Raw genomic sequence first — 27,306 nt, 5'->3', positions numbered from 1 at the left:
CATCAAACCTTTCATAAATCCTCTCTTGCCCAAAACCCCCCTTCTCCCCACCTCATATAATTAATAACCCCATGATCCACCACCGCCATCAAAACATTCCTCCACCCATTCTTCAACCTAGCATACAACCTCCCATGATTCCCCTCCCACTCCCTCTTCGGCGGCGCCCAAGGCGTCTGCTCCAACAGCCCAAGTATCTCCTCCATCTGCGGCACCTCGCTCTCCTGAGCATCCACCACACTCAGATAAAAGTCCGGGCTTGGATGCCTCAGTTTTGTCCATTTTTGGGAGGACTTCCACACCAAAAAGTGGATCTCATATGGTGCTATCGATGGGAGAGGAAAAGGGAGGACGGGGGAGGGGATGTGCCTTTCGATGAGGGAGAGCTGAGAAAAGATTTGGTTGTAGGAGCGGTAGAGGCCTGGTTTGAGCAAGGGACCGGATTTGGGCGGTGATGGGGTGAAAGAGGGGAGGAGGGAGGAAAAGAAGTTTTTGATTGTGATGTTGAGACGGTAGGAGGACTGATTCGGGTTAGGAGGGTTAGGAGGAGCGCGGAGGACGTTGTAGCCGCAGCGTTTGAGGTTGGAGTAGACCTGAAATTTCTGGAGCGAGATCTTCCCGCGGGTGCCGTCCAGACCGATGAGGAGGGCGTAGGCTGCTTGGAGGGAGAGGGGGAAGCCGTCGACGTATTCGTCTTCTTCGTCTTCGCTGGCGCCCGTCGGTTGGGTTGATGGGTCGAAATCGGTGTTCTCGGGTTGGGGAGCTTCCCCTTCGACAGGGGCGGCAGGAGGTGGAGGGAAAATCTCACCAAACTCTTTTGTGGGCCACCACAGATCCAAGGACCCTCTCTCTACCAGATAGAGCGCTTCCTCGGGAAGCAACCAATCCTTCCCCCTCCCTGGCCTATCCTTCGCCTGTCCCGTCACTGCCCTCCCCAGGTTCTGCGTAGACGTGCTGGACCCCTCCAAAATCACAACTCTGTCCCTGATGTGCCCAAAAGGCTTCCTTTCCTTCTTCCCATCTTCCGCTTTTGAATCCTGCCATTCCTCACCCTCCTCATAGTCCGCCCACCAACCTGGAAAATACCAACCACGTACAAGATTGGCGCCACTGTGAATGCGAGTATAACTCAGAACCTCCTGCATAGCAGCTCTACTCTGCTCGAGGGTGTCGGCCTGGAGTTGTGTGCCATGGGACTCGAAGTCTTTCTCGCCTTTGCGAATTGTCTGCGCGGAAATATGTGTGTTCTTTTTGAATAAACTGGCAAAGACACGGAAGTCTTGTGCTGCGGCGCCTTCGTCTTCGAGGAGGTCTTCGGCGGTTTCTTCAGCTGGGGCGTCTGGGGTCGCGGTGGTTGTGTTTGCTGTGGGAGGAGGGGCCGCAAGGGCGGGGTTATCGTCGTCGTCGAGGGCCATTCCGTGTGCTTTTTGTGGGATTCGCCGGTAAAGTATTCGTTGCGGCCAAGATATCGTCTAAATTCAGAAAAATCTTCACTCGAGGTCGCAAGCTCTGTGGTTTGTGGTTGGTGGACGGTTGACTCCTAAATTTTTGTATCTTTGCGGCAGGAAGGCTTTCCGGCATGGATGACCCACACTGGAGTGGTTCCCGGCAGGCAGCGCATTTCCACCAACATAACCCGTTATTGGCAAGTCGACCACACACCATTGTATAGAAAGCATCAAAAGTGGTAGAATAAGTTTTCTTCTTTTTTATTGTCTTTGGAATATGTAACTGTGAGCCAAGACTCCGTCAAATGTCCCCTAGCTTCTATGTGGCGTCTCTATGTTGCCTGGCCTTCTGGTTGACCAGTCTTGCTTCTTGGTTTTTGGGTATCATCTTATTCTCGTCGCCTCTCGACTTTTGCGCTCTTTCCGTTTGGGTTGCTAGCTGGTGCGTGAGATAGTACTCAACTCCAGCCGGCGCCCAGTTTAGCGCCAAATGAAGGGGGTAGATGGCAGAATGCCTAGGCAGATACATGATGCCGGTCGTGCATTGTAGTTTGCTCCAACCTCCTACCCTGTTTCTCACTTGGCCAGTGGATTCGCATGTAACGTTACTCTCTCAATCCTCGGTGTCTCTTCTCCGTCCTTCTTGACCGGTCTGCCCTTCTTGTCCACCTCCAGCTGTTCAATCTTGGCCAAGGTAGCCAGACTCTCGTCTCCAATCAGCTTCCCAAACACCGTGTTCAACCCGTCCAAATGTGGCGCGGGGGCGAAACATATGAAGAATTGACTGCCGTTGGTGTTAGGCCCTTTATTCGCCATACTCACGACTCCTCTTTCGTGGTGTTTAAGTGTTGGTCGGATCTCGTCTTCGAAGGTTATCCCGTATATCGATCGGCCGCCCTTCGGGTTATCTGGAGGTGATGGAACAGCGGGCGCGCCGGTCTGGAACATGAAGGACGGAATTATTCGGTGGAGGGGAGAGTTGCTGTAATAGTTCGAGGCGCAGAGGGCGAGGAAGTTCTACGAAATGTTTAGTGGGAGCGAAGGCGCAAAGGACATATTAGACAAAACATACCTCTGCAGTCTTGGGGACGGCCTCGCAAAACACCTCAATTTTGAGGTCCCCAAGAGTCGTGTGGAGCGTTACTGACATGGTAGGTGTGGTAGAATCGATCAAGTGTTGTGCTTGCGGAGGTGTGTTGTGACAAAAAGCAGTGAACGGGTCTGGGCCCGTGTTGACGTCGGTCGTCTGAACAGGGGCCCTTCTATCAGAAAAGCTTGGCGGGCGGAAGCCACATGCCTTGGGGAGCTATGACCACCATCTTGTTTCATGTTCATGTTGGTGTTCTCGACATGGACATGACGACACCACATTTTGACTTGGAGAGCAATCGAATGTCTAAGCCTTCCTGGTGTTGTTTGTTTGTTTATGTTCTGGATGGTATCTACCAGGCTCGTGTCACTTATCATTTGGCTTGGTGTACCGGCACCTCGACATTAGCTTAAACCGTCTCACAAGTTTACAACGGTCATCACACGTGCCCCGCACTTCGATGGTTAGAGAGAAGCCCGAAACTCCCAACGTTGGCTGGAGCCAAGATGGTTGCTTTTGGACCAACACATCGGTCAGCAAAATGAGTCTAGTCCTGCAGGAACCACTGATGAGGATCCGTCCGCCCGCCGCAAGTCATGATTTCTGATAGTGTATGTGTTTTGTAAGTTGCTGTGAGGAACCACGATCCACTTCGGTTCCCACCTCTCGGCAGCCCTGAGCTTGGACTTGGACTTGGCTCTTCTACTTCGTAGCTGGGCCACTCGCACAGACAGGGCAGGCAGGCATTCAGATTTCGACATCGCAAGGCTGCCTCTCTCAGTCTCTCTCACCTTTTTCCTATTATCATCCCGCTGGCCCAGCAGTTCAGCCGTCTCACCTCCTGCAGGCAAAGCAAGCCCGCTGAGACTGTCGTCGTCTCTGCCCGGGGCGCTGGGTCGCTGTGTCTTTGTTCCCCCTACTCCACCTGTCCCGCTGCCGCTGGCTTCTGTTAGAGATCTCGAAACCTCACATCTCGGACCTAGCAGCTTTGCCTCACACGGAGCCTTCCCTCCTTAATTTATAGGACCGTGACTATAGCTGCCGACCGCTGGAAGTTTAAGGCGGGCCTTGGTACTAGTGGCTTTTGGAAAAGGACCTACCTTCATACCTAAGTTGCTCCCCCTCAAGAAACCTGAAAGGAATTCCCATTTCCCTTTCGGCCTTGGTTGCAAGGTGGGTATCACTAGGTTGTCGCATTGTAAACTCCGGGGTCGGTATCCCGCTGTGAGATCGCCCAGCCGCAGAGTCCACTGAAAGGCAAGGAACCCGCAGGAACACGCCGGGCTACAATCTCGGCGCAGACAGCACCCAAGTCACCAACGCACCTGAGCGGCCGAGCTCGACGACACAAAGACACACGGCGGCTCGAGGGGTCTTTTCATTTGGCCCCCTCCTCCCCTCTCACACCCCCCCAACGACTGCTAAAAAATAAGCCTGCAACACAGCAGCCTCCATTCGTACTCCATTCGTATCCAACCCGTCGTTGCTTGCGTCTTGCAAGAGATCCTCCACCCACCTTGGAAACCCCCCTTCGCCCATTTCCCAGCAGCACCGACACACGCGACGAAAGAAGACCTCGACTCCAGTACAGTGTGCCTCGCTGCGGCGGACGCCGAAGGTGATGTCCATGGTTGTCGCAACCTCACCCAGCTTATCGATACAGCGCCGGCGACACCCCAGACGAGCCCCTCACCTCGGACAGCCCTCACGCCCGATCCCATCGCTTCAAGCCGACGTCTGCGGGACGGTCCTGTTATTGATGATCGGCGAAGGCCGCCGCGGCTTGCCTGAACGACAATAAACGATAATAACGGTAAAGTTTAATTGGAACCGGTGCGGGCGCCTCACCCACCAGCAAGATGAATAATACAGCTGCGACTGTGAGGATATCCGGGCCTCCAAACAGCAGCTTTCTGGTCGGCTACCCGGGCATCTCGGCGACACTGGTGCGCTCCCCTTCCTCTTCCTAGCTTTTGGTATTCGTATGCAAGTTGAATCGACAGGGCGCATTGCTAACATCGTGTAGCCCAGGATAGTAGGCAAAGTCGAAATTCGGCCGGGTGCAGGCTATACAGCGCCAGTGCAAATATCCATGGTTCGCATATGCTTACAGCGACGAGAAACGATACATCCAGCGGCGGAAAACATGGCGCGGAGGCATCTGGGCACCCCGAGACGAGAGACGGTCGATTTAGTAGGGAAGGAAGTGCTGCTGTTCCGGTGCGTGTCGGGAAAAGAGGCCGAGAGCGTGATTGCGATGGATCTGCCGTTCCAAATATTCATCCCTTTCGGACGGGGCGGCGAAGAAGTAAACCGCCGCATTCCTCCAGCAAGCATCCAACTAGCCAGCCGAATCGCCGAAACCTACTATGAGCTGGTGGTCACAGTCCAACAAGGCTCGAGCATGCAAAACCGATACGCATTCCCAATACCTCTTCAACGATACGACACCCTCTCCACATTCGGCATGTACAACCGCCCAGAAAGCAAGGTGGTGACGGCGGACAACATTGTGACGTTGGGGATTTCGCTGCCAAAGTGGAGTTATGGGCCATTAGATCCCATAACGGTGTACATTAAGCTCGCGCCAAATCCGGACTGGCTGAACAAGGCGCGGAAGGTGACGATACAAAAGATCACGCTGGCCATCGAGGAGGAGATCACGTTCAACCCGGAAGGAGACGAGCCAACGAAGAAGGTCAGCAAAATCGCCAAACACACGCAGCAGGTAGGGACCAAGATCCCGGAAACTGGATATGTTACCAACTTGGGGCTCGTGTTTCCTGCGCGAGACCTTAGGGATTCGGAGGGTATTGTGAAAAGGGGCAAGCCGGGATTTCCGCTATATGAGGTCACCAGCTTTACGACGACGTCGATACTGTACAAAATTGAATTCTTTTTGACGATCAAGGTGGGTGCGCGCACATGGAATTTTCAGTGGGTCTTGTCTAACCTTTTTGCTAGGCACATCTAACATCTGCCCGCGATATCACATTACGGCAACCAATTGTGATTTGTCCAATGGACCAACAGGCTTGCAAGGAGGAAATGGATGCTATTGAGCAAGCAGCGAAAGATGCCTCACATGTTGACCCAAATAACCCAAAGCTGCCGGATCGAACGATCATCTTGGCACACGATAGGGAGGCCATTCGGTACCTGGGGCTGTGCGAAGTTGGAGGGATGAAGAAGATGCTGATCGAATAACGGCCGACAGCAGATGGATGGCTGGAAACGGGAAGCACCAAACGAAGAGCGACGAACCGCCGGATTCAACCTCTCCATCGCCCTCTGGATCGAACTCGCGTCGCGCTCTTTCTTTTCGGTTGTATCACACGAATTTTTTGCGTCAAATAAGTTACACCTTGACTAAGACGCCGTCACCGTTGCTCAACGAGATATTTACGAAGACAACCGTCTGACGTTCGGAAGAGACAGCTCTCGGATAAAAAAAAGAGTCCCACAGCGCTTTGACAACGACGAAAGAATAAAAGGACCTTGAGGCCCCAGTACACCATGCGCAAGGGCCTGAACCCAGATTACTGGGAATGAAGAAGCCTTTATATTGCGCTCTACTCTAGCCACTGACCAAATACATCGCTTCAATGGCGGGGGTAGTATTATAGCCCAAATGAGCGATGGGAGCTCTAGATGGACTAACTGACGTCCCTATGGGCCACTCGGCGTGGTGACCCAGAGAGTTTATTATTGGGGTGATTTGGAAGGCGTTGAAACTTGAAAGAGGGGGAGGGGGTCATGTTTCTGATGACATGGTGTTATATAAACGGTTGGGATCATGATGGATTTGTTTGATGTCCTGAAATGGACGGGAATACCCCGTATGTTTTGCATCTGACGATGATTTCTTCTGTCAGCTTCGGGGGAAATGAAGGAGGGGGGGGGGGGGTTTGGATGTATATGTACCTATAGTTAAACAACGCCACCAGCAACAAGGTTGGTGATGATGATGATGAAGGATTAGTTGGATGGAATTTGATGGAGGAGAATAAGATGATTTTAAGGTGGTGATATCCCAACACCAGACATCCATCCGATTTTATCAGTGTTTAGATGCAAAGTAGCACATATGGGCACATATACAGGAGTGAAGCGATCACCAGCCAACTCGCCCAATGTTGTCTCTCTCGGTTTGCTCGTACACACATACACACACTACACACATACTCCACACCTCTAATTCCCTTTTTTACTCTCATCTCACCAGGCCATCTTTATTGAGCTATTTCATAAAGTCATACTCACTTTTCCCATCATCCCCATCCAATCCCCATCCCCATCCCCATTTTATGCAAATGTAAAGTGTTATGTAAAGAGACCAAAAAATTAACAAACCAAGCAAACCAAACAACCGAGTAGGAGAGTGAGTAAGGTAGGTTTTTAAAAAAGGCAAAAAAAAAAGAAATATAAAAAAACCATAGGAGGATATCTAAAACTGCTAACCATAAAAAAAAAAAAGCAAGGATAAAACACAATAGAAAGCCACCCCAACCAACCCCAGAAATTATCATCATCATCCCAACCAACCAACCACCTCCATTCCTTCCCAATGATTGTGTGAGTAGGTAAGGTGAGGTGCTGGTTGGCGTAATGATTCCGTGCCCCTCAGCGCCATAACCCCCCCTTTACCATACTTAACCTTAACCTACCCCTAATCCCTAATCCGAAAAACACTACTCCTCCACGTATCCTTCCACCAGAGTTTTGTTTTTTCTGTGTTTGTTTTGTTTTTGTTTATGTTGGGCCTGTACCGTCGGGATCAATGTGGCTACGTCCCTTGACAAGTCTATCTATGACTTGTCTGCAACCCCCCCTTAACAACACCTGGTAGGTTAGCAAAGTCGACACCCTCAAGTCCAACTCCCTCACCAGCCTACACCCCTTGTCGTATGGCCTCAAAAATAAAGTCCCCCAAACACATCCCCTCCAAACCCACCCCCCATCCCTTCCTCCTCATGATCCTCCGACGAAATGTAAGAGTGATTCTACCCCCTCCTCCTCCTCTTCGGATCCCTCTCCGGACTATCCGTCACCACCCCGTTCCCAACCCCCCCAATCTCACTCCTCGTAATCTCCTCCGTCCCGGCTGGACTAGGGCTATTAGTAGCCGAAGTAGTCTCAAACACCCTCCCCGTATCCAACAAGCCATCCTGCCCATTGATCCCCAGCCCAGCACCCCCACCACCACCCAACATCCCATTATCCGCACCCGCAACACCACCACCCCCAAACTCTGCCCCACTACCAGGAGCATCCAGCGAAAAGTTAAACTCATCCGGATGACCACCCGCGTTGAACCCATTGAACTCATTGTCTCCAAAGCCGGTCTGGTTAGCAAAGGCATTGTTATCAACAAACTGGTCAAAATCGACAGAGTCAAAATAACTAGTGTTGACGTTGCCGTTCTCGTCCATACCGGGAATCCGGCCAGAGGGGCTGAGCGGACCGAGGAACTGGGTCAGGTTCTCAAGCTGAGAAGCCTGTTGAGCTTGAAGGCGTTGAAGCGCGTCGATTTCTTGCTGCGTCGCCTGGAGTGGTTGCAGCGGCGGGGGAATAGGCATCGAGGCGAGGATGGGAGAAAGCGATAAACCGGCTGTGGTCTGTGGGCTGGCAGCGGGCAAGGAAACACCGCCGGGACTAGAGACAGATGGGATACCGCCGCCGTTCATGGACGCGGCCGGGGTTGTCGCAGCAGAGCCATTGTTCATGATGCTCAGCATCTTGTTGCGGTTCTCGTTGCTCATGCCTGTGACCGGGGTGGTGGCGGCGACGTTGGGGAGGTCGATGCCAGTGCTGTTGACGTTGACGGCGTTGGTGTCCTGGATGATCTTCATCATGCCCTCATGTGGATTGTCCTGGAGCTCCTTCTGCATATAGGCAGAGGTCGAGGTGGTGTCAGCCGGCGAGGTATCAAACACCTCGGTGACAGTCCCAGACATGCGAGTGTTGTACGAAGTCTGGGGCGCCGGCGAGGGTGTTGGGGACGGAGACAGGGATGTCACCACGGTCTTGTTTGCTTGGTGATGTGGGACAGGAGGCAAGAGACGCTGCGCACGTTTTGGCGTCGCCGACCCAGCAACGTTGGGAGCCCGTTGGTTGACGAAGCCGCCCAAGTCCACCACGCCTCCCGTGGCCATGTTTGTGGAGCCGTGACCTTGAGCATTGGGAATGATGCTGGCCAAAAGATCTTGGACGCTCTGAACCCCACCCTGCTCCTCCAACGACTTTCGAAAGACATTGGCCAAGAAGTTGAGAATGGCATTGATGGAGTTCTCGTGCCGCTCGTGCATGGTTTGAAACATGACCGCCTGCTGATAGAGCGAATTGTGATCTTGCCGTATCTTGTTGAGCATGCCCGAAATCGCGAGTTGCTGCTGCTGGATCCTGTCTATCTGATTCTTTACTTGTATCAGATCCTTTTTCTGGAGCGGACCGACTTCGTGAGAAACGGAGGCCCTGCCGCCCTGTGACGCTCCATGGTTTGGAACACCGTACGCTTCTTCGGTATTGTTGTCCTCCTCGCTCTCCGCCTCTCCGTCCTCCTTCTTGATCTTCTTTTTACTGCTGCCACCCTTTGGCTTGTTGATCAGCCAAAGCAGGTTCGGATGCCCGCGTCGGAAATACGGGTTTGAGTACTCGCTAGGACTCTTGTTTTTCCGCTCGCTCGCTTTCATCGAGTTGTCGGACAGCCCGACCCGCTTATGGAACCCATACATGTTGAGCTGTCGCACAAACGAAGCATAATTGTTATGCTTGAAGAGTTCGGGGATGAGCGTTTTGGCAAACTCATCTTCGTCCAAGACGATAAATGAATCGCCTTTGTCGGACCAGCGGATCAGGTCGGTGTTCCTAGACTCATCGAGAAAGCTATCGAAAGATTAGCAATTTGCAACGTGAACAAAGTGGTGAAAGGGCCCGCTTACCTGCTCAGCTTCTGAACAAACGGGGGGATCTGTTTCCTTTTGGCTTGCGCTTCCCTCTTCGCCTGAGCAGCCTTCTCCTCTAGCAGCTCGATGTTATCATGCTCGTCTACAGACGAATTCGTCTGAAGATACCGAGCATCCTCGGCAAACCCGTTCGCCCACGGCTCCCCCACCTGATCAAAGTGGCCTCTGTTGCCCGAATGGACAAGAGCACGACTGTTCCCTCGGCGGGCCAGAGCGTTTGAAGGCGCCGCAATTGGTTGCGCAAAGGCGCCTGATGTCGGCATCATGAACTGATTGACGTTTGTCGTTGGCGAGTCGACGAAGCCGTTTCCATCCATTGTTCCGTTCCACCCAAACAACCGATCCGTCTGGACAGGCGAAAATGTCTGCTGTACTGGGGGGATCGGGATCATCGAAGAGGCGCCAGGGGCCGGTCGTTTTCTCGGGTTGTTCGGCGAAGACATAACACTGTGAAGGCGAGCGCGCGCCCAGCCGATTGGGGTTTGCTTGACACCCCTCGATATAGCAGATGGCGGTTCTTGACCGTTAGGCTAGGCTCGCCCTAAGTTTGTTTGCCGGCGTGGTGGCTGCAGCCCTCGGTGACTTTTTTTTCTCGCAAAAGGCCGTCAAGAAGTTGAGGCCAAGGCTGTAGTCTTCCTTATTGTGGGCGGTTTGAAGCACTGCTGAATCCGGTCGATTTTCTGATGAAACCAGCGAGCTCAGCACACAGAGGGAGATGGATCTAGTCGGAGGGAAGACAAGCGAGAGAAAACTCTATTCAACTCAATCTGTTATATACTGCGAAGCGGAGAACAGCTTGCTCAAAGGCAGAGGCGGTCCAGGCACCTGATCCACGCGCGGGTCTGTTATTGTTCCGCGGCGCGATATCAATGCCAATGTGTGTGTGTCAGGCCTGCGAGAGTGTCGCAAAAGCGGAGAAGATAGATGTCTGGCTCGGCGCCGGGTTCTGAATAGGGCTTGTGAGGTGTCTCGGCGGTGTCGCGATATGTCAATGGGCGTCGTTGTGTGGTAGATGCTGAAGCCTCGAAGGCAGGGTTCCTGCTGAACAATGGCTTGCGTCGGGGTCTCAGTCGCCGGCTTCCGCGCTGCTTGATTTCTGGTCACGTCTGGGTGCCTCAAAGACGTCGCTGAGAGGGCTCACAAGAAAAAGTTTGGAGAGGAGCTCACTGGGGTCGTATGCTCAGGGCGCAGAGCGGCAGAGGATCGAGTGGGAAGGTTTGGGCTTTGCTAGATAAATTTGACACGATGTAAGGCCACTTGCTGGTGATGAAGGCTCACTTGCCCGTCATATGAAGTGGGCTTTGCCGGTGCGATCGCGATCAACACACCGATTTTCTCGCTTGCCGAACCAATCAGCGGTGGCACAGATAACGTCCTGTCTCCACACGCGGGGTCGATGTCCCAGCCTGTCACCCAAGACAGCTTCTTTTTTTCTGGGCGTTTGGAAGGAGGACCTCAAGGCGGTGGCAGCGGCAGTGAGGCTTTGGACACTTTCTCTCCAAAGACGTTAGTGACAATTAAGTTTGACAGCGCCGTTATGAGGTACTATGCGTAGTCTGAAGTTGTGGCCTTAATGCCTGTCAGTGGTGCAGCCGTGCATACCTGGGGAGCTGTCAGGAAACTTCTGGCCTCACTGTCGATACGGATCGTAGAACACCTTGGATTGAATGCCAAGAGATGAGTTGCAGTTGTAAGACCGTTCAAGTGGGACCAAGCCAGTTTCCCTTCTCGGTCTCGAAAACAACAAGACAAAAGGCCATGTCTGAGCAGTTCTTGGGCTAGGAACAACAGCAGATGTGAGTTCGCATGGAGAATGAGCACGCCACCATGACATGAAGACCCATATAAAACCCCCATTGAGGCCGGGGCTCGCGGAGCTGTTGTTCCGGACAGGCATGGCACCATGGGGACACATGGGACGGGACTTGGGCATCACTACCTTTGCACTGAACAATGGAGGAAGGTGACAGGAGATATTACACAATAGAAAGTGGGTATCTCTTAATGGTTACCATTCGACTGGTGGTCAGTCTCTCTTATGCTTGGCTTCCTCTACTTGCAAGAACAATGCAATTGTATCATAAGTCAGATAGCGACTGCTCCTTCTACTATCTTCTTGCCCGGTCACGCTCCCGGTCCCGGTTCCAGGCCCTTGAAGATGAGCCCCCAGACCGCGAATCCCGAGAAGACTTCTTGCCCTCCTTAAGAGCCTGCGCCTTTGCCAGGGGGTCAATAACAACCAGCTCCTCTTCCGCCTTTTTGCGATAGCTCAGATCCTTTCCAAGCTTATCTGCAGTAAAGCTGAGCTGATGAGACATCCACCCTTCGTCATCGCTCTCTTCCTTTTCTTCCTTATCCCAGGCTTCGCAGCTCTGGCAATGGGCAATGAAGTGAAGATCACAAACCTCTCCTTCTCCCTCCTCATCATCACCATCATAATTGATAGCTGGCTGGGCTGTCGACTTCTCAACTGGTGCTTGCTCCAGCTTTGACTTGAACGACCGCAAAAGCGCCAAAGCCTCCTCTTCCTCCTTTGCAGACTGCGTGCCCGGTCTCCGTTTCCTCCCACGCACTGCAGTCTCCGGTATCATTTCCTCCAAGGCCGACTTCTTCTTCTCCTGCACCGGTTCGGTGTAAATTGTTCGTTTCATCGAAGCCTTGACGGCAGCAATCTCCTCGTTAGTCCTTTCCAGCAAGGTTTTCTTTTTGCCATCTTCCGGTTCGGGACTTGACCTGTCACTTTCCTCAACCTTTGGCCGTTGTTTCTTTGACGGAACAGGCTCCGGACGATCTGGACTCCTCGCTCTGTTCTTTGGTGGCTCTTCTGTCACACGGACTTTCACATCATCCTTGTGCGTCGGCTTTGAGTCCTTCTTTGAAGATCTGACCGGCATCGTCTTTGGCGCCGGTTCCTCGTCTACATCCATGACAATTCTTGTGTCGAACTTTGGCTTCTTGAGAACTGGCAGGTCATCGCCCTCACCCTCTTCGTCTCCAAAGCTCAACAACTGCTTGGCTGGTTTTCTCTTTTTCTGCTTCTTCTCCACGGGAGCTGGTTTTGCTACTTGCTGGCGTAGCTTCTTCTCCCTCTTCTTCAAATCATCGAAAGGGTTGATGAGGATCTCGATATGGGTGATTTTGATCGGATATAGTGGCCGCTCGTCATTGACCTCCGACTCGCCAATCTTGGCCAAATTGTAGATGGTATCGCCCGCCACGCGCCCAAACACGGTATTCTTCCCATTCAACTCTTCAGCCTTGCCGAGAGTGAAAAAGAACTGGCTGCCATTGGTGTCCGGTTTTCCTTCGTTCGCCATGCCTAGCAATCCTCGCCTGTTGAACTTGAGACGCGAATGGAACTCATCCTTGAAGTTGATGCCGTCGGGGCCGGCGTTCTGTCCTCTTCGCTGGTCCATTGGCCATGGATCCAGATCACCGCTGTATGCGCCGCCATCGTAGATGGATTCTCCTCCATGTCCTGTCCCAGTCGGATCACCACCTTGGAGAATGAAGCCGGGAATGAGACGATGGAATATGGTGTTATCGTAGTAGCCGTCGAGTGCTAGCTGAAGGAAGTTTCGGCATGTTAATGGTGTTTGTTTCGCAAACAGTTCGATTGAGATTTCGCCGAGAGTCGTGTGGATGATGGCCGACGCCGTCGGTTGTGGCTCGAGATTGTAGATGGCCGACATCGTGGATTAGGTTTTACGCGCCCGAAAAGCTGGCCCGCGCCTTCGAGATGTGAAGCGGGAAAAATGCAACCAAAATAAAAAGATGACGCAGGGTTGGAGGCTGAATTGACATCAGGTCTTAAATCTGGATGACAGGAGCACAGGCGCGAGCTTCCCTGTCAAATGTTCCAAAGTTGCCGGCCGGCATCGACAAGGCACCGCCACAGTTCGAGATCTGGAACTGTGGCTGGCATGTGCTTGCTTCAAGGTGTGTGTCGCAGAAGCAGCACTAGAAGTAATGCGATGTGATCTGTTATTTTCTGTCTTTCGTAAAGCCATATCTCTCCGTTTCACTAGCAGCTTGTTGCCGCAGAGCGAGTCCCGAATACCTGTGCCTTTCAGTTGGTTTGGATGTTGTGGCTGTGCCATCTGGATTCATGATGTGGTGCGGGGCCCAGCAGGGGACAGGCCTGGGCGGCCTGCTTATCACCGACGGTCCAGCTTGGAGCTTGCGTCTTCAGGCTACCCGCATCCACTGGAGCTCCTCCATCGTCGTGCATTCACAACCAACTTGCCAATCCACTTACCAGCCTCTCGACCCTCTAGACAGCCTCCCGAGCCGGCCTCGACTTTCGCATTGATACCTCGCGCCTGTTTTTGCCCTGCACAACCTCCAAAACCACCATGAGCGACCCCAGAGATCCAGCCTCCTACCGGGTGACGCCCAGGCTTCGCTACAACACCGTCGGTGGTGTCAACGGACCCCTCGTCATCTTGGACAATGTTGGTCTCCCGCTTCTGCTTCCGCCTTACCACCACCACATCTCTGCTAACTCTGTGATCCTTCCTCCAGGTCAAATTCCCCAGATACAATGAGATTGTCAGCCTGACTCTTCCCGATGGGACTGTGCGTTCCGGTCAGGTCTTGGAGGCTCGCGGTAAGCACTGTCGCTATACCAGGGACCTATGCTGTTACTGACGGTATCTCTACAGGAAGCCGCGCCGTTGTGCAGGTATATACCAACCGAAACGGAACACAAGCGATCCACATATGTTAATCGATCTTGCAGGTTTTCGAGGGCACCTCTGGCATTGATGTGAAGAAGGTGAGACTGCCGAGCGCATTGGGAAATACATAGGCGGCAGCTAACTCCAACCAGACCAGAGTTGAAATGACCGGAGAGAGCTTGAAGCTCGGTGTCTCTGAAGACATGCTGGGTCGTATCTTTGATGGTTCAGGTCGTGCCATTGACAAGGGCCCCAAGGTCCTGGCTGAGGAGTTCTTGGACATCAACGGCAGTCCTATCAACCCCTACTCGAGAGTAAGCTTCACTACATGCCCTACCAAAGCCATGCGCTAATAGAGAACAGGTGTATCCCGAGGAAATGATCTCGACTGGCATCTCGGCCATTGATACCATGAACTCGATTGCCCGTGGCCAAAAGATTCCCATCTTCTCGGCCGCTGGTCTTCCCCACAACGAGATCGCCGCTCAGATTTGCAGACAAGCTGGCCTGGTTCAGCGCAAGGGTGTGACAAACAAGGGCGTACATGACGATCATGAGGAGAACTTCTCCATCGTCTTCGCTGCCATGGGTGTCAACTTGGAAACTGCTCGTTTCTTCACCCGCGATTTCGAAGAGAACGGCAGTTTGGAGCGCACCACCCTCTTCCTCAACCTTGCCAACGATCCTACGTAAGTAATGAACAACAAACTCTGGTTTTTGGGTCTGGTTATTAACAATAACGGCAGTATCGAACGTATCATTACACCTCGTCTCGCGCTTACTACCGCCGAGTACTATGCCTACCAACTCGAGAAGCACGTCCTCGTCATTCTCACCGATCTTTCGGCCTACTGTGATGCTCTTCGTGAGGTCTCTGCTGCTCGTGAAGAAGTCCCCGGTCGTCGCGGTTTCCCCGGTTACATGTATACCGATTTGTCGACCATCTACGAACGTGCTGGCCGTGTCGAAGGCCGCAACGGTTCGATTACTCAGATCCCCATTCTCACTATGCCCAACGACGACATTACGCATCCCATTCCTGATTTGACTGGATACATTACCGAGGGTCAGATCTTCGTCGACCGTGGTCTTTACAACCGCGGTATTTACCCTCCTATCAACGTGCTTCCGTCGCTGTCCCGTCTGATGAAGTCTGCCATTGGTGAGGGCATGACTCGCAAGGACCACGGTGATGTATCCAACCAGCTGTACGCCAAGTATGCCATCGGTCGTGACGCGGCCGCCATGAAGGCAGTCGTTGGTGAGGAGGCATTGTCTCCCGAGGACAAGAAGTCTCTGGAATTCCTCGACAAGTTCGAGCGGACCTTTATCAACCAGGGCCCGTACGAGGGACGCACCATTTTCGAATCTCTTGACCTCGCGTGGAGCTTGCTTCGCATCTACCGCAAGGACATGCTCAACCGTATTCCTGCCGACATCATTGACGAGTTTTACTCGAGAACCCCATCAGACCGCAAGGGCAAGGACAAGGCCCCTACCAAAGACACCAGGGATACCGAGGCGCCCCAGGAGGAGAACCTTATCGATGCTTAAACGAGGGTGCAAGATAACCGATGCATAGAGCCTGGGGAGCGGAATGCTCCAGTGACCAGGTTCGGGAGAGTGTTCCTTTTATTAATGCGTTCAAGGCTCTGTTTCCTTCTAGGCTTCGTTCTGTATGGGTAGCGCAAGACTTGTATATGATAGTATCGGACGGTTTTGGCGGGTTGCAGATTGGAATTCGACAGTGTTTTATGGTTACGGAGTATAGCCAGTGATGCATTTTAAGCATGTTGTTTTGCCGACTGCCAATGCCATTGGCGCGCATGTATACCCTGGCTTGTGCTGCGATGGTGCCAAAAGTGCAAATCAAGAGAATGCTGAGATAGAAGCTTGCTTTTGAGTGAAGCATAATAGGTCTCTTTGTGAGGATGTCTGTCATTGTTTCCAGAGATACTGTCCAAGACCCCGACTGACAGCAGTATAACACTGAGAGACAGTGATAGGTAGTCTCTCCATTGGCTTGGCAGGAATTCAACTAAGCTCCAGCTTCCTATCGACAGCGGGAGAAGAATGCGGAGATAATTATCCCCGCATTCCTTCGTTTCCATCGACAGAGCTCCAATGGCGAAGGCAGAGCCGCTCCAATGATTGCTTGTTAAGACGTCATCCCATTCGCGTAGCTGCTTGCAATTATTCCGCGAATGTTTAGCAAGCAAGTGAGTTGATGTTATTTTGACCTGGGGAATTCGGTGTTCTTGTTGCTGGGAGTTTGGTGGTTGTAAGTGACGCATCCCATTGAGCTGATGATTGTTTTTGATCGTGACCAAATAAAGTATCATTTTTGCTTTCATTGGTGTCAATGGAGAGCATCATTGGAGGCTTCAATATCCCATGGCTGCAACGGTTGTGGAGAATCAAGGAAGGTAGCTAACGGTCTTTGCAGTCACACAGCATTCGGCATCGTATATCGAGAGTTGGATGTATATGTATATGCCGGCCCGCGGTCACTCGTTGCGACCGCCGACCGACCTGGACGGCGGGAAAACTGAGATCTTCCCCCGTGTGACGCTCACTTCACCTCGTGGTCACACCCTCGTTTACCTCCTCGCCTGGAACGAAAAAGAGTGGCTGGTTGGCTGGCTGGCGTCAAGGTTTCTTCTTCATCCCAAATAACCGGATGCAGGTTCGCTCTTTCCCGCCTTCACCACCTACCGGTCTGGAGATCTCCCCTCTCTTTGCGCGCGCGCGTGTGTGTACCTGGTGACTTGCCTGCCTTGGTTGGAGGGTTGCTCTGCTCGTAAAGGTTCCATACTGATGGGATGAGATTGGGGGTTGGTAGCTGTGGGTTATATTAAGGCACCGTTCTCGCCTCTCTCTCTTTCTTTCTGTTGACTCTTTCCCCTCAACTCATGACCTGAGTGAGTCCTACCTTCCACTCTCTCCCAGGTTGGTGTCGGTACCAAAACCAACATCCCACCATGCGTCTCTCTCTCCTCCCCCTGGGAGCTTTCCTCCTTGCCACCCCTACCTTATCCGTCCCCTCTTTCACAGGGGAACCAGACTCCTCAGGTAAATACTGGCTCTTCGCCCCAGGCATAACAGCCTCCTTCATCCCCTACGGCGCCTCCATCTCCAACCTCTTCATCACCGACAAGAACGGCATAGACCGTGACATCGTCCTCGGCTTCGACAACGCAACCTATTACTCTGTCGATCCAGTTCACCCTCACTTTGGCGGCGTGCCCGGCCGGTACGCCAACCGCATCAAGAACTCGACCTTCACCCTTGACGACGATGGAGAAGACTACCACATCCGTCCCAATGAAAACCCCACCGCAGCCCACCCAGCAGGTGTGAACACCCTCCACGGCGGCCCCGACGGCTGGGATCACAGAAACTTCACCGTCGTCTCCTACACCAAGTCATCCATCACGTTCAGCCTTGTCGACCCCGACGGGAAAGAGGGGTTTCCAGGGGAAGTAATCAGTTACATCACCTACACTTTATCAAACCGAACCTGGGACGCAAAAATGGTTGCTATTCCTACAACAAAGAAAACTCCAATCATGCTGTCTAGTCACACCTACTGGAACCTAGACGGGTTCGCAAACACGGAAGCTCCTACCGCGTTGAACCATACATTTTACCTCCCCTTTTCAGGGCAGACGGTGGCTGTGGATAGCATCCTCATTCCCACGGGGGAAATCTCCCCTGCCCCCAAGGGGTCCGTCAACGACTTCTGGTCTGCACCCAGACAAATAGGCGAGGGGTTTTCCCTTGAGGGGATCGAAGGAAACTGCGGGGGGGGTTGCACGGGTTACGACAACTGCTGGCTCGTCAATAGGAACTACCCCTACGATTGGAGGTCGGAGGACAAAATGGTGGCTAGTCTGACGAGTGAGTGGTCGGGAATAAAACTGGAGATTTGGTCGGATCAGGAGGCGTTTCAGATGTATAGCTGTAATGGGATGAACGGGAGCATGCCGATCAAGGCGACGCAGGGGAGGGATGACGGGACCGGGTCGAGAGGGGTGGAAAAGTACGGGTGTGTTGTTCTGGAGGTGCAGGATTGGATCGATGGGATTAATCACCCTGAGTGGGGGAGGGGACCAAAGCAGATCTTTGAGCCGGGGGGGGATCCGTATGTTTTGCAGGTGAGGCATCGCTTTAGCGTTGATGCTTGAGACGTAAATGGTTGAGAAAGGGGTCAGTAGGAAGCAGCCAGTATTGGAGATTTACATTGATAATGAAGACGAGATATATCCAACTTCTCATGAGCCTTTTTCACACCTAAAACATATAAGCGTGCTTACATCTGCGGAAGACCCTTGATACGCTCTCAACTTTACAATTGTCGGACCCAGTCAAGTAGTTGGCATCATCAAATCATTCTCTTTGTCTATAGGACAGGTATCATCTTTTTAAACAACTGAAAAAAACGCAAATTCCAATACCCAGAAACCAGCCACCCATGCTTTTCCCGTTTTCTATTTCCATAGCTCAAACATCATTCTCATAATTCTCAGTCTTCATGTCCAACAAACCCAACTCCTCCTCTTCCTCCTCTGTCCGCTCATACTCCTCGACGGTCATCTGCTCATCAGGCTCATCCGGGTTATCAGCTAAGCTCTGAACATAACTGGCCGCCAATGGGTCAGTCAACACAATGGTAAACTCCCTCTCGCCCTTGATGGCAGAATTGAGCCCATCAAAGAAGTCATTCCACCTCGACGCCTCGGTGCTGTCCAGAGAGTCGTTCTTGCGCTTAGTCTTCTCCACGTCGGCATCGGCCTCGAAGATTTGTTTGTGGAGGTCATCGCGGACCTGGGTGAGGAGACCCTCGACGGTGGTAAATCTTCCACCGAGGGTGCCTGGGTTGACGGAAAGGCTGAGCTCGGGGCACTCGAGCTGGCAGCTCTCGCTCTTGAGGATATCGCGGGCAAGATCCACAGGGGTCTTGATCTTGATGGTGACCTTCTTGCCCTTCTCAGGGACCTCACCACCCGTCTTGACGTCGTTGGACTTGTAACCGCAGTCATCACAGCTCGTGTTCATGATGACGACTTGTCTGAAGTGGGGGATGTCGACCATCTTCATGTTGGTCGTGCAGGGGTGCATGCAGCCCGGGCAAGAGGCTGGGAACTGGTAGACTTGATCGGGGATGATGTCGCCATTGTCGTCAAGGCCTTCAGTGTTGGTGTCGGCGAGACCGAGAGCCTCGTTCTGCTCAGGTGTACGGAGGTACTCGCCCTTCTCCCACTTGCCAACGCCGTCGCGAGGGTCAGGGGCGATAAAGCTGTTGCCAGCCGGGTCGTCGACAGACACACGGAAGGGGAACGCCTCTCCGGCGAGCATTTGTCTGCCCTTGGCAATGACTTCAGCAACTTTGGCGGCCGCCTCAGGGGTTTCCTTCATACGCTTCTCTTGGTCGAAGACGAGATCATCCACGATGGTGGTTAGGAGGCCCTCCACGTTCGTGAGCTGACCCTTGCCAGCGGGGACCTCGACATCGAGCTCGATAAACTTGACGGTGGCAGTGTCGGACTTGACAACCTGGCGCTGGAAGTCCTCCATATCTCTTAACCGGAGCTCGTAGTGGACACCCTTGAGCTGGAGGGTACCAGCAGGCTGGATCTCGTTGTTGTTGAAGCCGCAGTGGTCGCAGTTGAAGGACATGATGATAATCTCGCGGAAATAGGGAATCTTGGTGAGGAGGAGGCGTGTCATACCCTATGACCATGATTAGCATCGGCGCATTCGTTAATGTGCAACCATCGAAAGTTTGCGGCTCACATTCTCGTGGCAGTTCATGCAGAGGGACTCGATCTCATCGATGGGCTTGAAGTCATCCTCGGCCTCGCCATTGGCCTGGACGGCCTGCTCGACCTTCTCGCCGATAGGGTTGAAAAGCTCTGTCATTTTTGCTATTTTGGTGCTTTGTTTCGGTGGTGTTGATGGGATATGGCGAGAACCTGGGAATAAAATTTTGGAGGGGTAACTAACTCTGTGATAAAATCGTTCTTTGGCGGGGTAGTTGACCTGCCAAAACGGTTGTGCCCCACTATAGGTTCAGGGAGTCATGGAGATTATGTCATAACACTAGGCACAACCTGACGCTGCCCCAAGGTTCCGGAATGTTCCTATTTCGATAGCTGAGCCTTGGGACTCATTTCGACATGAAGTCGGCAAGGCTCAACCCAGGCGAAGGTCTTGAATTTTTGGATTGCTCCAACAGAGCTTGGAGACCCGCTTTTCGAGACCTGGCCCTCTTCTTGCTGTTCGCATTGGACGCTGGCTTCTGAGAGGATGTCGTCTCGGGTGAACCTGAAGTCTTGGGCAAAGATGGGGCCGCTCCCGGTGCCGTGGTCTTGGACACCTTGTGGGCCGGTTTGACAGTACGGCGAATGATGGGAGCCGGAGCCGGAAGCTTGATCTCGATTTTCGAAGAGCAATGGCCACACTCGATGCGCTTGGTTGGGCCAGATGACCGAGGTTCTTGCCTTTTCGCTTTTTCGACCTTGGGTGCCGGAGGTGTTTGCTGTTTCTTTTTGATCACTGCCTTTTTGTTCTTTTTGAAGACCAGGTCACTGCCCTCCCCGAAAGCCAAAATATTACCACAGGCCGTGCAAACATGCTGTCGTTGGACCTCAGGAAGAGGAACCTCATGCTCGAACATCAAGTCATTTCGCTGCCTGAGGATATATGCCGACGTCTCGGGAGCCGTAAAGGCTAAGAGATGACCTGCATCTGTCAAAAACTTCAGAGTCGGACTCGGATCAGTGGCGGCCATCTTCTCGGAATACTTTGTCGTCGACGACGAGGGCGAAGGTTGAATGAATATGGGTTGTGTTGTTGAAGTTTTAGTCGTGATTGATGCAAGACCCTTGATTGTAAATGTGGGTCCAGCGCCACAAGCCACAAGTTGAAATTTACGGTACTGTTGCAGGGTTGGTGAAGAATGGATATCGAAAGAATGCATTTTTGCCTCAGCCCTATCACGCTTTCATGCCGTGAAGGAGAAATGGAGTTTAGGATTATTAAAAAGCTTCAATAATTAATCTATCGGGGTTCATCCTCACCTATGAGTTTCTCTTATCACTCAACCCTCCACAGGCTATATGGTTAGCTTTACATTGCCTGCAAGGTCGTGGATCAAGCATCCAGCGGCAACTTCTACAGGATCTTTCTTTAACTCACTCAGAAGTGTTTGCTATTTCTTGTATGTAGCACGTTCCTGCCGAGCCTTGTTCAACCAACGAGCCGTCTATTTTTTGCAGCATTCGAGGTGTGCTCACCCACCGATCCCCCCGCACTGGAGCCATCCAGGATTACCCTAGAGTTATGCCATGCTAATTCAGGGGCGCTTTGTTCTGGACCCTTGGTCGTTCTCAGTGGGCAAAAAAAGATCACGAGATGCGCCTTGGACGACAGAAAGGGTCCAGCGGCTTGAACTCCCTTGACTAGCCGCTGCACAGGGTATTGAGTCACGAGACCTCCTTCCCTCCACGGAAAATTCTTCTGGATTTTGCCTGGTGCGACCTGCAAGAAAGCAAACTGTGCAGTGCATGTGCAAGCTGCAGTCGAGAGCTGACCCTACATGGAGTACCTTCTGTGTAAGTGGAGAAGTTGGAAGTTGGAGGGGAGCGGTGAGACGACCAACAAAAGGGTCAAGACGTTGTGAAGAGTCGAGATATTATATGCAAACATGAAGGATCGATCTTCAAGCTTGTGAAGAATAGAACCCTTCATAGCCGTATAAGTATAATATATGGAGAGAACTCCAACACCCTATAAAAACCAGGCTGTGATTGCTCGTGGTGGAAACCCAGCGGCTGGGTTCTGAGGCGGGAGGCGACAGGGGTCTGTCGGATGGTGGGGTGGCGATTGGCCAATCAGAGAGGGAGCTGGCGCCACTGATAGCTGCTGGACGATGTCACTGGTTCCGGCCTTCAACTGCCATGTATGTCTCGAGCAGCTTTCTTGCCATGTGCATTTGTCCACAGCATGAGCTCATGGATCGTCGCTTGTCGATGGGACTCTTATATCTTCCCCGTGGAAAACACGTGTGACGTGCGTGGCAGCTTGACCATCGAGGTTCCCACTCTTGTACCCATCAACGGCCATCACGGGATCGAGACTTCCCCTCTCCACTACATTCTTCATGCCGTGATTTCCTCCCTTCTCCTTGCTGATTCCATGACCTCTTTGTCTTCTCAAACACACAAGGTCTGCTTGTTGAAGTAGCCACGATAACGATACTTCCGACCGTTTGATTTTGTACGTTTCACCTGCTACCTCTGACATCGCAACTTGGAAACATCAGCGGATATATATAGCATTTTCTTTCCCAACACTCAGCCGCTGGTATCCCGCTCATAGCCAGCGTGGGATACGACCTGTGGGATCGTTTGGCATTTAATACCCCCTTTTTATTTTTGGCTGGCTTCTCATCGTCCAAGACGTACTTAGCAGCTACCACGCAATATGAAGTTTGGGAAAAAGTATGTATCTGCCTGCATTCGTGATTGCCCCTTACTTACACTTTTGCTTTCCTAGTCTTCCAAGAAACCAAGTCCCCGAGTGGGCAGGCTCTTACATCGACTACAAGCGCCTCAAGAAACTCATAAAAACAGCAGCCGACACAGCTGCCCACAATGGGGATCAAGTCGACTTGGCTGGTGGGTTCACTGATCCGCAACGCCCTTTCGTTGACCTCGTGATCTGACCCTTGGACCAACAGAGTTTCTGTTTGCCCTCGACCGCGAAGTAGAGTGCGTTGACCAGTTCTACACAAGGAAGCTCCACGAGAACCAGCGACGACTGCAAGCCATCACAGACAAATACGGACCAACACCTCGCGATGCCGCTAACATCGACGAGGAGGAGCTCGAGGATCTGATAGGAGCTTTACTCGAAATCAGAAACCAACTGAGGAATCTACAGTGGTTCGGAGAGATCAACCGTCGAGGCTTTGTCAAAATCACAAAGAAGCTGGACAAGAAGGTTCACACGTCGGATATCCAGGAGAGGTACATCTCTACCAGGGTCGACGTTCTACCGTTTGCCACAAATCTTGACACCAGCCAGGAGCTTCAGACAGTCAACACGTGGCTTTCGGTGCTCAATGAATCCAAAAACACCAATGACGCCAAATCCGACCGCTCAACACGGTCTTACGGGCGACCCACGAAACTGGACGTCGATACGTCAGTGCTCAACGCACTAGACCAAGCCGTCCGGCAAGATAATCTAGATGCATTGACGACCGGGTTAGCTGCTGCAAATCTCGCAAAACAAGATCAAACCGACGCTTTCCAAAACCTCCTGCGCAGCCTCCTGCAGCGCGCCATCTCGGCCCGGTCGAAAAAGGTCATTCCTGTGCTTCTGGAAAGGATTTCGGACCTTGATGATCCCGACGACATCAATGGGCGGAATTGTATCCACAGGCTCGTCACTCATATTGGCCGGACTAAGACCGTTTCTTCCAGAACCGTGGAGGAGGTGAAGCCGGATTCTCATTTGAACGCATACCCTTTTCCGCCGGGGGTTCAGTACGCCCAGAATTATCTTACCCCAGCGACGTCTCCTCTCACCACACCACGGGTGTCTGCTCTCAAGGAGACGGCCGGTCTCTTGAGCAAGGATGACGAGGCTGTGCAGATGCTCATGTACCTTTTGGACAATCTCAAGCCAGCACAAATGGTGGCTTTGAAGGCGAAGGATAACTTTGGACGCATTCCACTGCATTACGCCGCTCAGTTTGGCTTTGTGGTGGTGTGTCAGATTTTGATGAAGAAGATGCAGGATTGGGGCATGTTTGATGTCGAAAACGGAATCGACGCCCCTGAATGGCAGGACAAGAACGGAGAAGCACCTCTGCATCTCAGCGTCCTTGGTGGTCACGCTCTTACGACCAAGGCACTGCTTCAAGGGGAGAATTGGCAGGGTGTCAGTGATAACAAGGCGGAGATGAGACGGGCCATCTCAAAGTCGAGTGCTGTGTTGGCTATTGCCACCAAGGCGAACTTTGAGCATATTGTCGACATGTTGGTGCATGCGGGGGTTGACATCAACTGGCAGGATAAGACGGGGGAGACGGCGCTGCATATTGCCGCGAGGTTTGGGCATGATGAGTGTGCGAAGGTGTTGTTGGAGGGGACGGCGGATCAAAAGGCGGATTTTGAGTTGACGGAGAAGGCTTTTGCTTGGACGCCGCTGCATATTGCGGCGGTGGATGGGCATTTGTCTGTGGTTAAGCTGCTGGTGGAAGCCGGAGCTGAGGTGGACAAGCCGGATTCGTCGGGTTGGACGGCGAGGGAACATGCTGCTTTGAGAGGACATATGCCTATTGCTCACTTTCTTGCTGCTCAGAGCAAGGAGGGAGAGGACACGGCTAGCAATACTTCTGATGACGAGAAGTCGGTGACGGATAATGCGGCTGTGCCTGACAAGGCGTCGTTCCAGGAGAGACGGTCGAAGGGCTCTGCGCGCAAGGCGGAGCCGGTCAAGTCATTTGGTCATCGGTATCTCAAGGATGAAAGTCTGGTGCTGGTTAGCTTGGGCTCGATGGACATGCGGAAGAATCTTGAGGCGGTAAAGCTGGACAATATTCCGCTTTCGAAAGCACACACGACGGAGCTGGACACCACGTTGTCGATTGTAGTGTCGGCGCAAGGGGCTCAGGGCGAGCCAACTATGTTTGACTTGCCTGTTCACGACAACATCTCTACCGAGCCTGTCGTTTTTACTACGGTTGACGCCAGCAAGGTCAAGCTGTTTTTCGATATTGTTCCTACCTACTCTGGGAACAACGAGAATAAGGTCGGCCGTGGTGTTGCCCTGCTCTCGAGCGTTCGACCTACTATTGGGACCAAGAGGATGAACCTTCAGGGTGATGTCTGTGTGCCCATCATGGGTGCCAATTTTGAGGTCATTGGCAGCGTTAACTTTAACTTTTTGGTCATCACGCCATTCTCACACCCTAGCATGGAGGTCACTTCTGAGCACACCTACTGGAAGAAGTTGGCCTCGACCATGGTCATTGGCCACCGCGGCCTGGGCAAGAATATGACGTCCAGCCGCTCCCTCCAGCTGGGCGAGAACACCGTCTCCTCCTTTATTGCAGCGGCCAACCTCGGCGCTAACTATGTCGAGTTTGACGTCCAGCTCACCAAGGACCACGTCCCGGTTATCTACCACGACTTTTTGGTCAGCGAGACCGGGTTTGACGCGCCGGTTCACACTTTGACTCTGGAGCAATTCTTGCACATCAACCCGGACAAGTCGAGGACTATTCAGGGGAATAATGGGACGTCGCCTTTTTCGTATGCCGTTCCGGAGAACAAGCTGCTCGAGAAGACGAGGCGGAGCAACTCGCCCGGTCCGAGGCAGAGGTCCATGTCGATGGACTGGCCGGATCACAACAGGCAGCATCGCCTGTCCAAGCAGGAGATGGAAGAGAGGATGAAACACACGAGGGATTTCAAAGAGAAGGGCTTCAAGGCCAACTCGCGCGGGAACTTCATCCAGGCGCCGTTTGCGACGCTGGAGGACCTGTTTGTGAAGCTGCCGCAGAGCGTGGGGTTCAACATCGAGATGAAGTACCCGATGCTTCACGAGAGCGAGGAGCACGAGATGGACACGTACGCGGTCGAGCTGAACTCGTTTTGCGACACGGTGCTGCAAAAGGTGTACGACATGACTGCCAACCCGCACCAGAGGAGGAATATCATTTTTTCGAGCTTCAACCCGGATATTTGTCTCTGTTTGAGTTTTAAGCAGCCGAATATACCGATTTTGTTTTTGACGGATGCGGGGACGTGTCCGGTGGGGGATATCAGGGCGAGTAGTCTGCAGGAGGCGATTAGGTTTGCGAGCAGGTGGAATTTGCTGGGGATTGTGAGCAATGCGGAGCCGTTTGTGAATAGTCCGAGGTTGGTGAGGGTGGTGAAGGGGGCGGGGTTGGTTTGTGTTAGTTATGGGAGGGAGAATAACGAGCCGGGGTTGGTGAGGAGGCAGGTTAGGGAGGGGGTGGATGCTGTTATTGTTGATAGTGTGCTGGCTATTAGACGGGGATTACTGACGCAGGATGGGGGGGGTGAGGGCAAGGGGAAGAAGAATGGGGTTGAGGATAGGGTTGAGGAGGTGAGGGAGGGGGTTGGGAAGCAGGTGTTGAACGGGAATGGGAATGGGAATGGGTTTGGAGGAGGGGATATTGGGTATAGTTCTTGAGAGGTAGTTGTTTGGAATAGATGTCGATGGGAATATGTTTAGAAGGTTTTAGAGAGAGTATTGCGAAGATTTGAAGATGAGGTTCAACACCGATGGGAGGAGTCGTTTTAGCAGGAGTTTTGGGGTTGGAGTATTGAGCAGAGCACATGAGCTAGAGAGATGCGGCGGACTAGAAGTACCTAGGTGGATGGTTTATCATTACTAGGTACCTTTGACGGAGCACGATTGGCACTTAACAGCATTCGAACGAGCATTGTTTCGCTAGATTGCTACTGGTCTGTGATACATGCAAGTGTCTATGTGAGGTTCTGGCGTGTTCACAATTTGATTCGAGTGCTCTCTTTTACAGATTTTACTTGACATTTAGTTGCTTTTGCATTTGACTCAGGTAATCTTTTCTAGGTTCCATGGGGTGAGTTAAGAATAGAAACAACCTAATAGTTCATTCTCGACAGGTAGTTTAGGTAAGTCAGATGCAGAAGCGTGCAGCAAATTGTGGCGTCAATATTGAAACGGTAGAGGGTTGCTTTGAGGTATTAAAAGGGAAAGTCGATTGATGTTTTATGGATAGAATTGTGATTTAAGTTCGAAGGAAGGTAGATGCAATGTGTGGGGAAGTAAAGTGAGGATTGGTGTTGGCTGCCTCCCGGAGTTTTGCGCCCTTGTTGAGGGGACGCGCCATTCGTTGTGGCTGAGGTGGTTCAGGGGATTTGGTGGTGAGCTGGAGATTTCATTGTGAAAAATGAAAAGGAAAATTGGAGGATGACGGTAGTTGAGGAAGAGGCCATGCTTTGGAATTTGTGGTTGTTGAGAGGTAGGTAATCACTCAGTGGTGAGGTGGGTAGTACTGAGCGTGAGTGCTGGAAGTCATCAAGTTTGCATGGCATTCT

At 52.4% G+C, this 27,306-nt stretch overlaps 10 protein-coding genes across 10 annotated transcripts; 4 read left to right on the top strand and 6 right to left on the bottom strand.

Moving 5' to 3' along the window:
• Nucleotides 1-11: 11 nt before the first annotated feature.
• On the bottom strand, nucleotides 12-1,415 carry PODANS_3_7600 (uncharacterized protein; the record flags this gene model as incomplete). The annotated part of the gene is made up of 1 exon (XM_001909528.1): nucleotides 12-1,415. One exon carries the CDS (start codon nucleotides 1,413-1,415, stop codon nucleotides 12-14), a length of 1,404 nt encoding a protein of 467 aa, XP_001909563.1.
• A 609-nt stretch (nucleotides 1,416-2,024) lies between these two features.
• PODANS_3_7590 (uncharacterized protein) lies at nucleotides 2,025-2,598 on the bottom strand (the record flags this gene model as incomplete). The annotated part of the gene is made up of 2 exons (XM_001909527.1): nucleotides 2,025-2,465; nucleotides 2,521-2,598. The coding sequence occupies 2 exons, from the start codon at nucleotides 2,596-2,598 to the stop codon at nucleotides 2,025-2,027; spliced, it is 519 nt and encodes a 172-aa protein (XP_001909562.1).
• Nucleotides 2,599-4,397: 1,799 nt separating this feature from the next.
• Nucleotides 4,398-5,745, top strand: PODANS_3_7580 (uncharacterized protein; the record flags this gene model as incomplete). Its single annotated transcript, XM_001909526.1, has 3 exons — nucleotides 4,398-4,484; nucleotides 4,565-5,449; nucleotides 5,503-5,745. The coding sequence occupies 3 exons, from the start codon at nucleotides 4,398-4,400 to the stop codon at nucleotides 5,743-5,745; spliced, it is 1,215 nt and encodes a 404-aa protein (XP_001909561.1).
• Nucleotides 5,746-7,541: 1,796 nt separating this feature from the next.
• On the bottom strand, nucleotides 7,542-9,946 carry PODANS_3_7570 (uncharacterized protein; the record flags this gene model as incomplete). The annotated part of the gene is made up of 2 exons (XM_001909525.1): nucleotides 7,542-9,405; nucleotides 9,480-9,946. The coding sequence occupies 2 exons, from the start codon at nucleotides 9,944-9,946 to the stop codon at nucleotides 7,542-7,544; spliced, it is 2,331 nt and encodes a 776-aa protein (XP_001909560.1).
• Nucleotides 9,947-11,611: 1,665 nt separating this feature from the next.
• PODANS_3_7560 (uncharacterized protein) lies at nucleotides 11,612-13,195 on the bottom strand (the record flags this gene model as incomplete). Its single annotated transcript, XM_001909524.1, has 1 exon — nucleotides 11,612-13,195. One exon carries the CDS (start codon nucleotides 13,193-13,195, stop codon nucleotides 11,612-11,614), a length of 1,584 nt encoding a protein of 527 aa, XP_001909559.1.
• Nucleotides 13,196-13,858: 663 nt separating this feature from the next.
• PODANS_3_7550 (uncharacterized protein) lies at nucleotides 13,859-15,736 on the top strand (the record flags this gene model as incomplete). The annotated part of the gene is made up of 7 exons (XM_001909523.1): nucleotides 13,859-13,957; nucleotides 14,028-14,112; nucleotides 14,168-14,187; nucleotides 14,245-14,280; nucleotides 14,335-14,496; nucleotides 14,546-14,871; nucleotides 14,929-15,736. The coding sequence occupies 7 exons, from the start codon at nucleotides 13,859-13,861 to the stop codon at nucleotides 15,734-15,736; spliced, it is 1,536 nt and encodes a 511-aa protein (XP_001909558.1).
• Nucleotides 15,737-17,163: 1,427 nt separating this feature from the next.
• PODANS_3_7540 (uncharacterized protein) lies at nucleotides 17,164-18,369 on the top strand (the record flags this gene model as incomplete). Its single annotated transcript, XM_001909522.1, has 1 exon — nucleotides 17,164-18,369. One exon carries the CDS (start codon nucleotides 17,164-17,166, stop codon nucleotides 18,367-18,369), a length of 1,206 nt encoding a protein of 401 aa, XP_001909557.1.
• Nucleotides 18,370-18,685: 316 nt separating this feature from the next.
• On the bottom strand, nucleotides 18,686-20,104 carry PODANS_3_7530 (uncharacterized protein; the record flags this gene model as incomplete). The annotated part of the gene is made up of 2 exons (XM_001909521.1): nucleotides 18,686-19,915; nucleotides 19,979-20,104. 2 exons carry the CDS (start codon nucleotides 20,102-20,104, stop codon nucleotides 18,686-18,688), a joined length of 1,356 nt encoding a protein of 451 aa, XP_001909556.1.
• A 247-nt stretch (nucleotides 20,105-20,351) lies between these two features.
• On the bottom strand, nucleotides 20,352-21,164 carry PODANS_3_7520 (uncharacterized protein; the record flags this gene model as incomplete). Its single annotated transcript, XM_001909520.1, has 1 exon — nucleotides 20,352-21,164. The coding sequence occupies one exon, from the start codon at nucleotides 21,162-21,164 to the stop codon at nucleotides 20,352-20,354; it is 813 nt and encodes a 270-aa protein (XP_001909555.1).
• A 1,524-nt stretch (nucleotides 21,165-22,688) lies between these two features.
• Nucleotides 22,689-26,416, top strand: PODANS_3_7510 (uncharacterized protein; the record flags this gene model as incomplete). Its single annotated transcript, XM_001909519.1, has 2 exons — nucleotides 22,689-22,863; nucleotides 22,926-26,416. 2 exons carry the CDS (start codon nucleotides 22,689-22,691, stop codon nucleotides 26,414-26,416), a joined length of 3,666 nt encoding a protein of 1,221 aa, XP_001909554.1.
• Nucleotides 26,417-27,306: the final 890 nt, after the last annotated feature.

The sequence above is a fragment of the Podospora anserina genome, chromosome 3 (genome assembly GCF_000226545.1).
Source record: "Podospora anserina S mat+ genomic DNA chromosome 3, supercontig 2".
NCBI classification, from domain to species: Eukaryota; Fungi; Ascomycota; class Sordariomycetes; order Sordariales; family Podosporaceae; genus Podospora; species Podospora anserina.
Note: the sequence above shows the minus strand (reverse complement) of the source record. Positions and strands in the feature narration are given on the sequence as shown.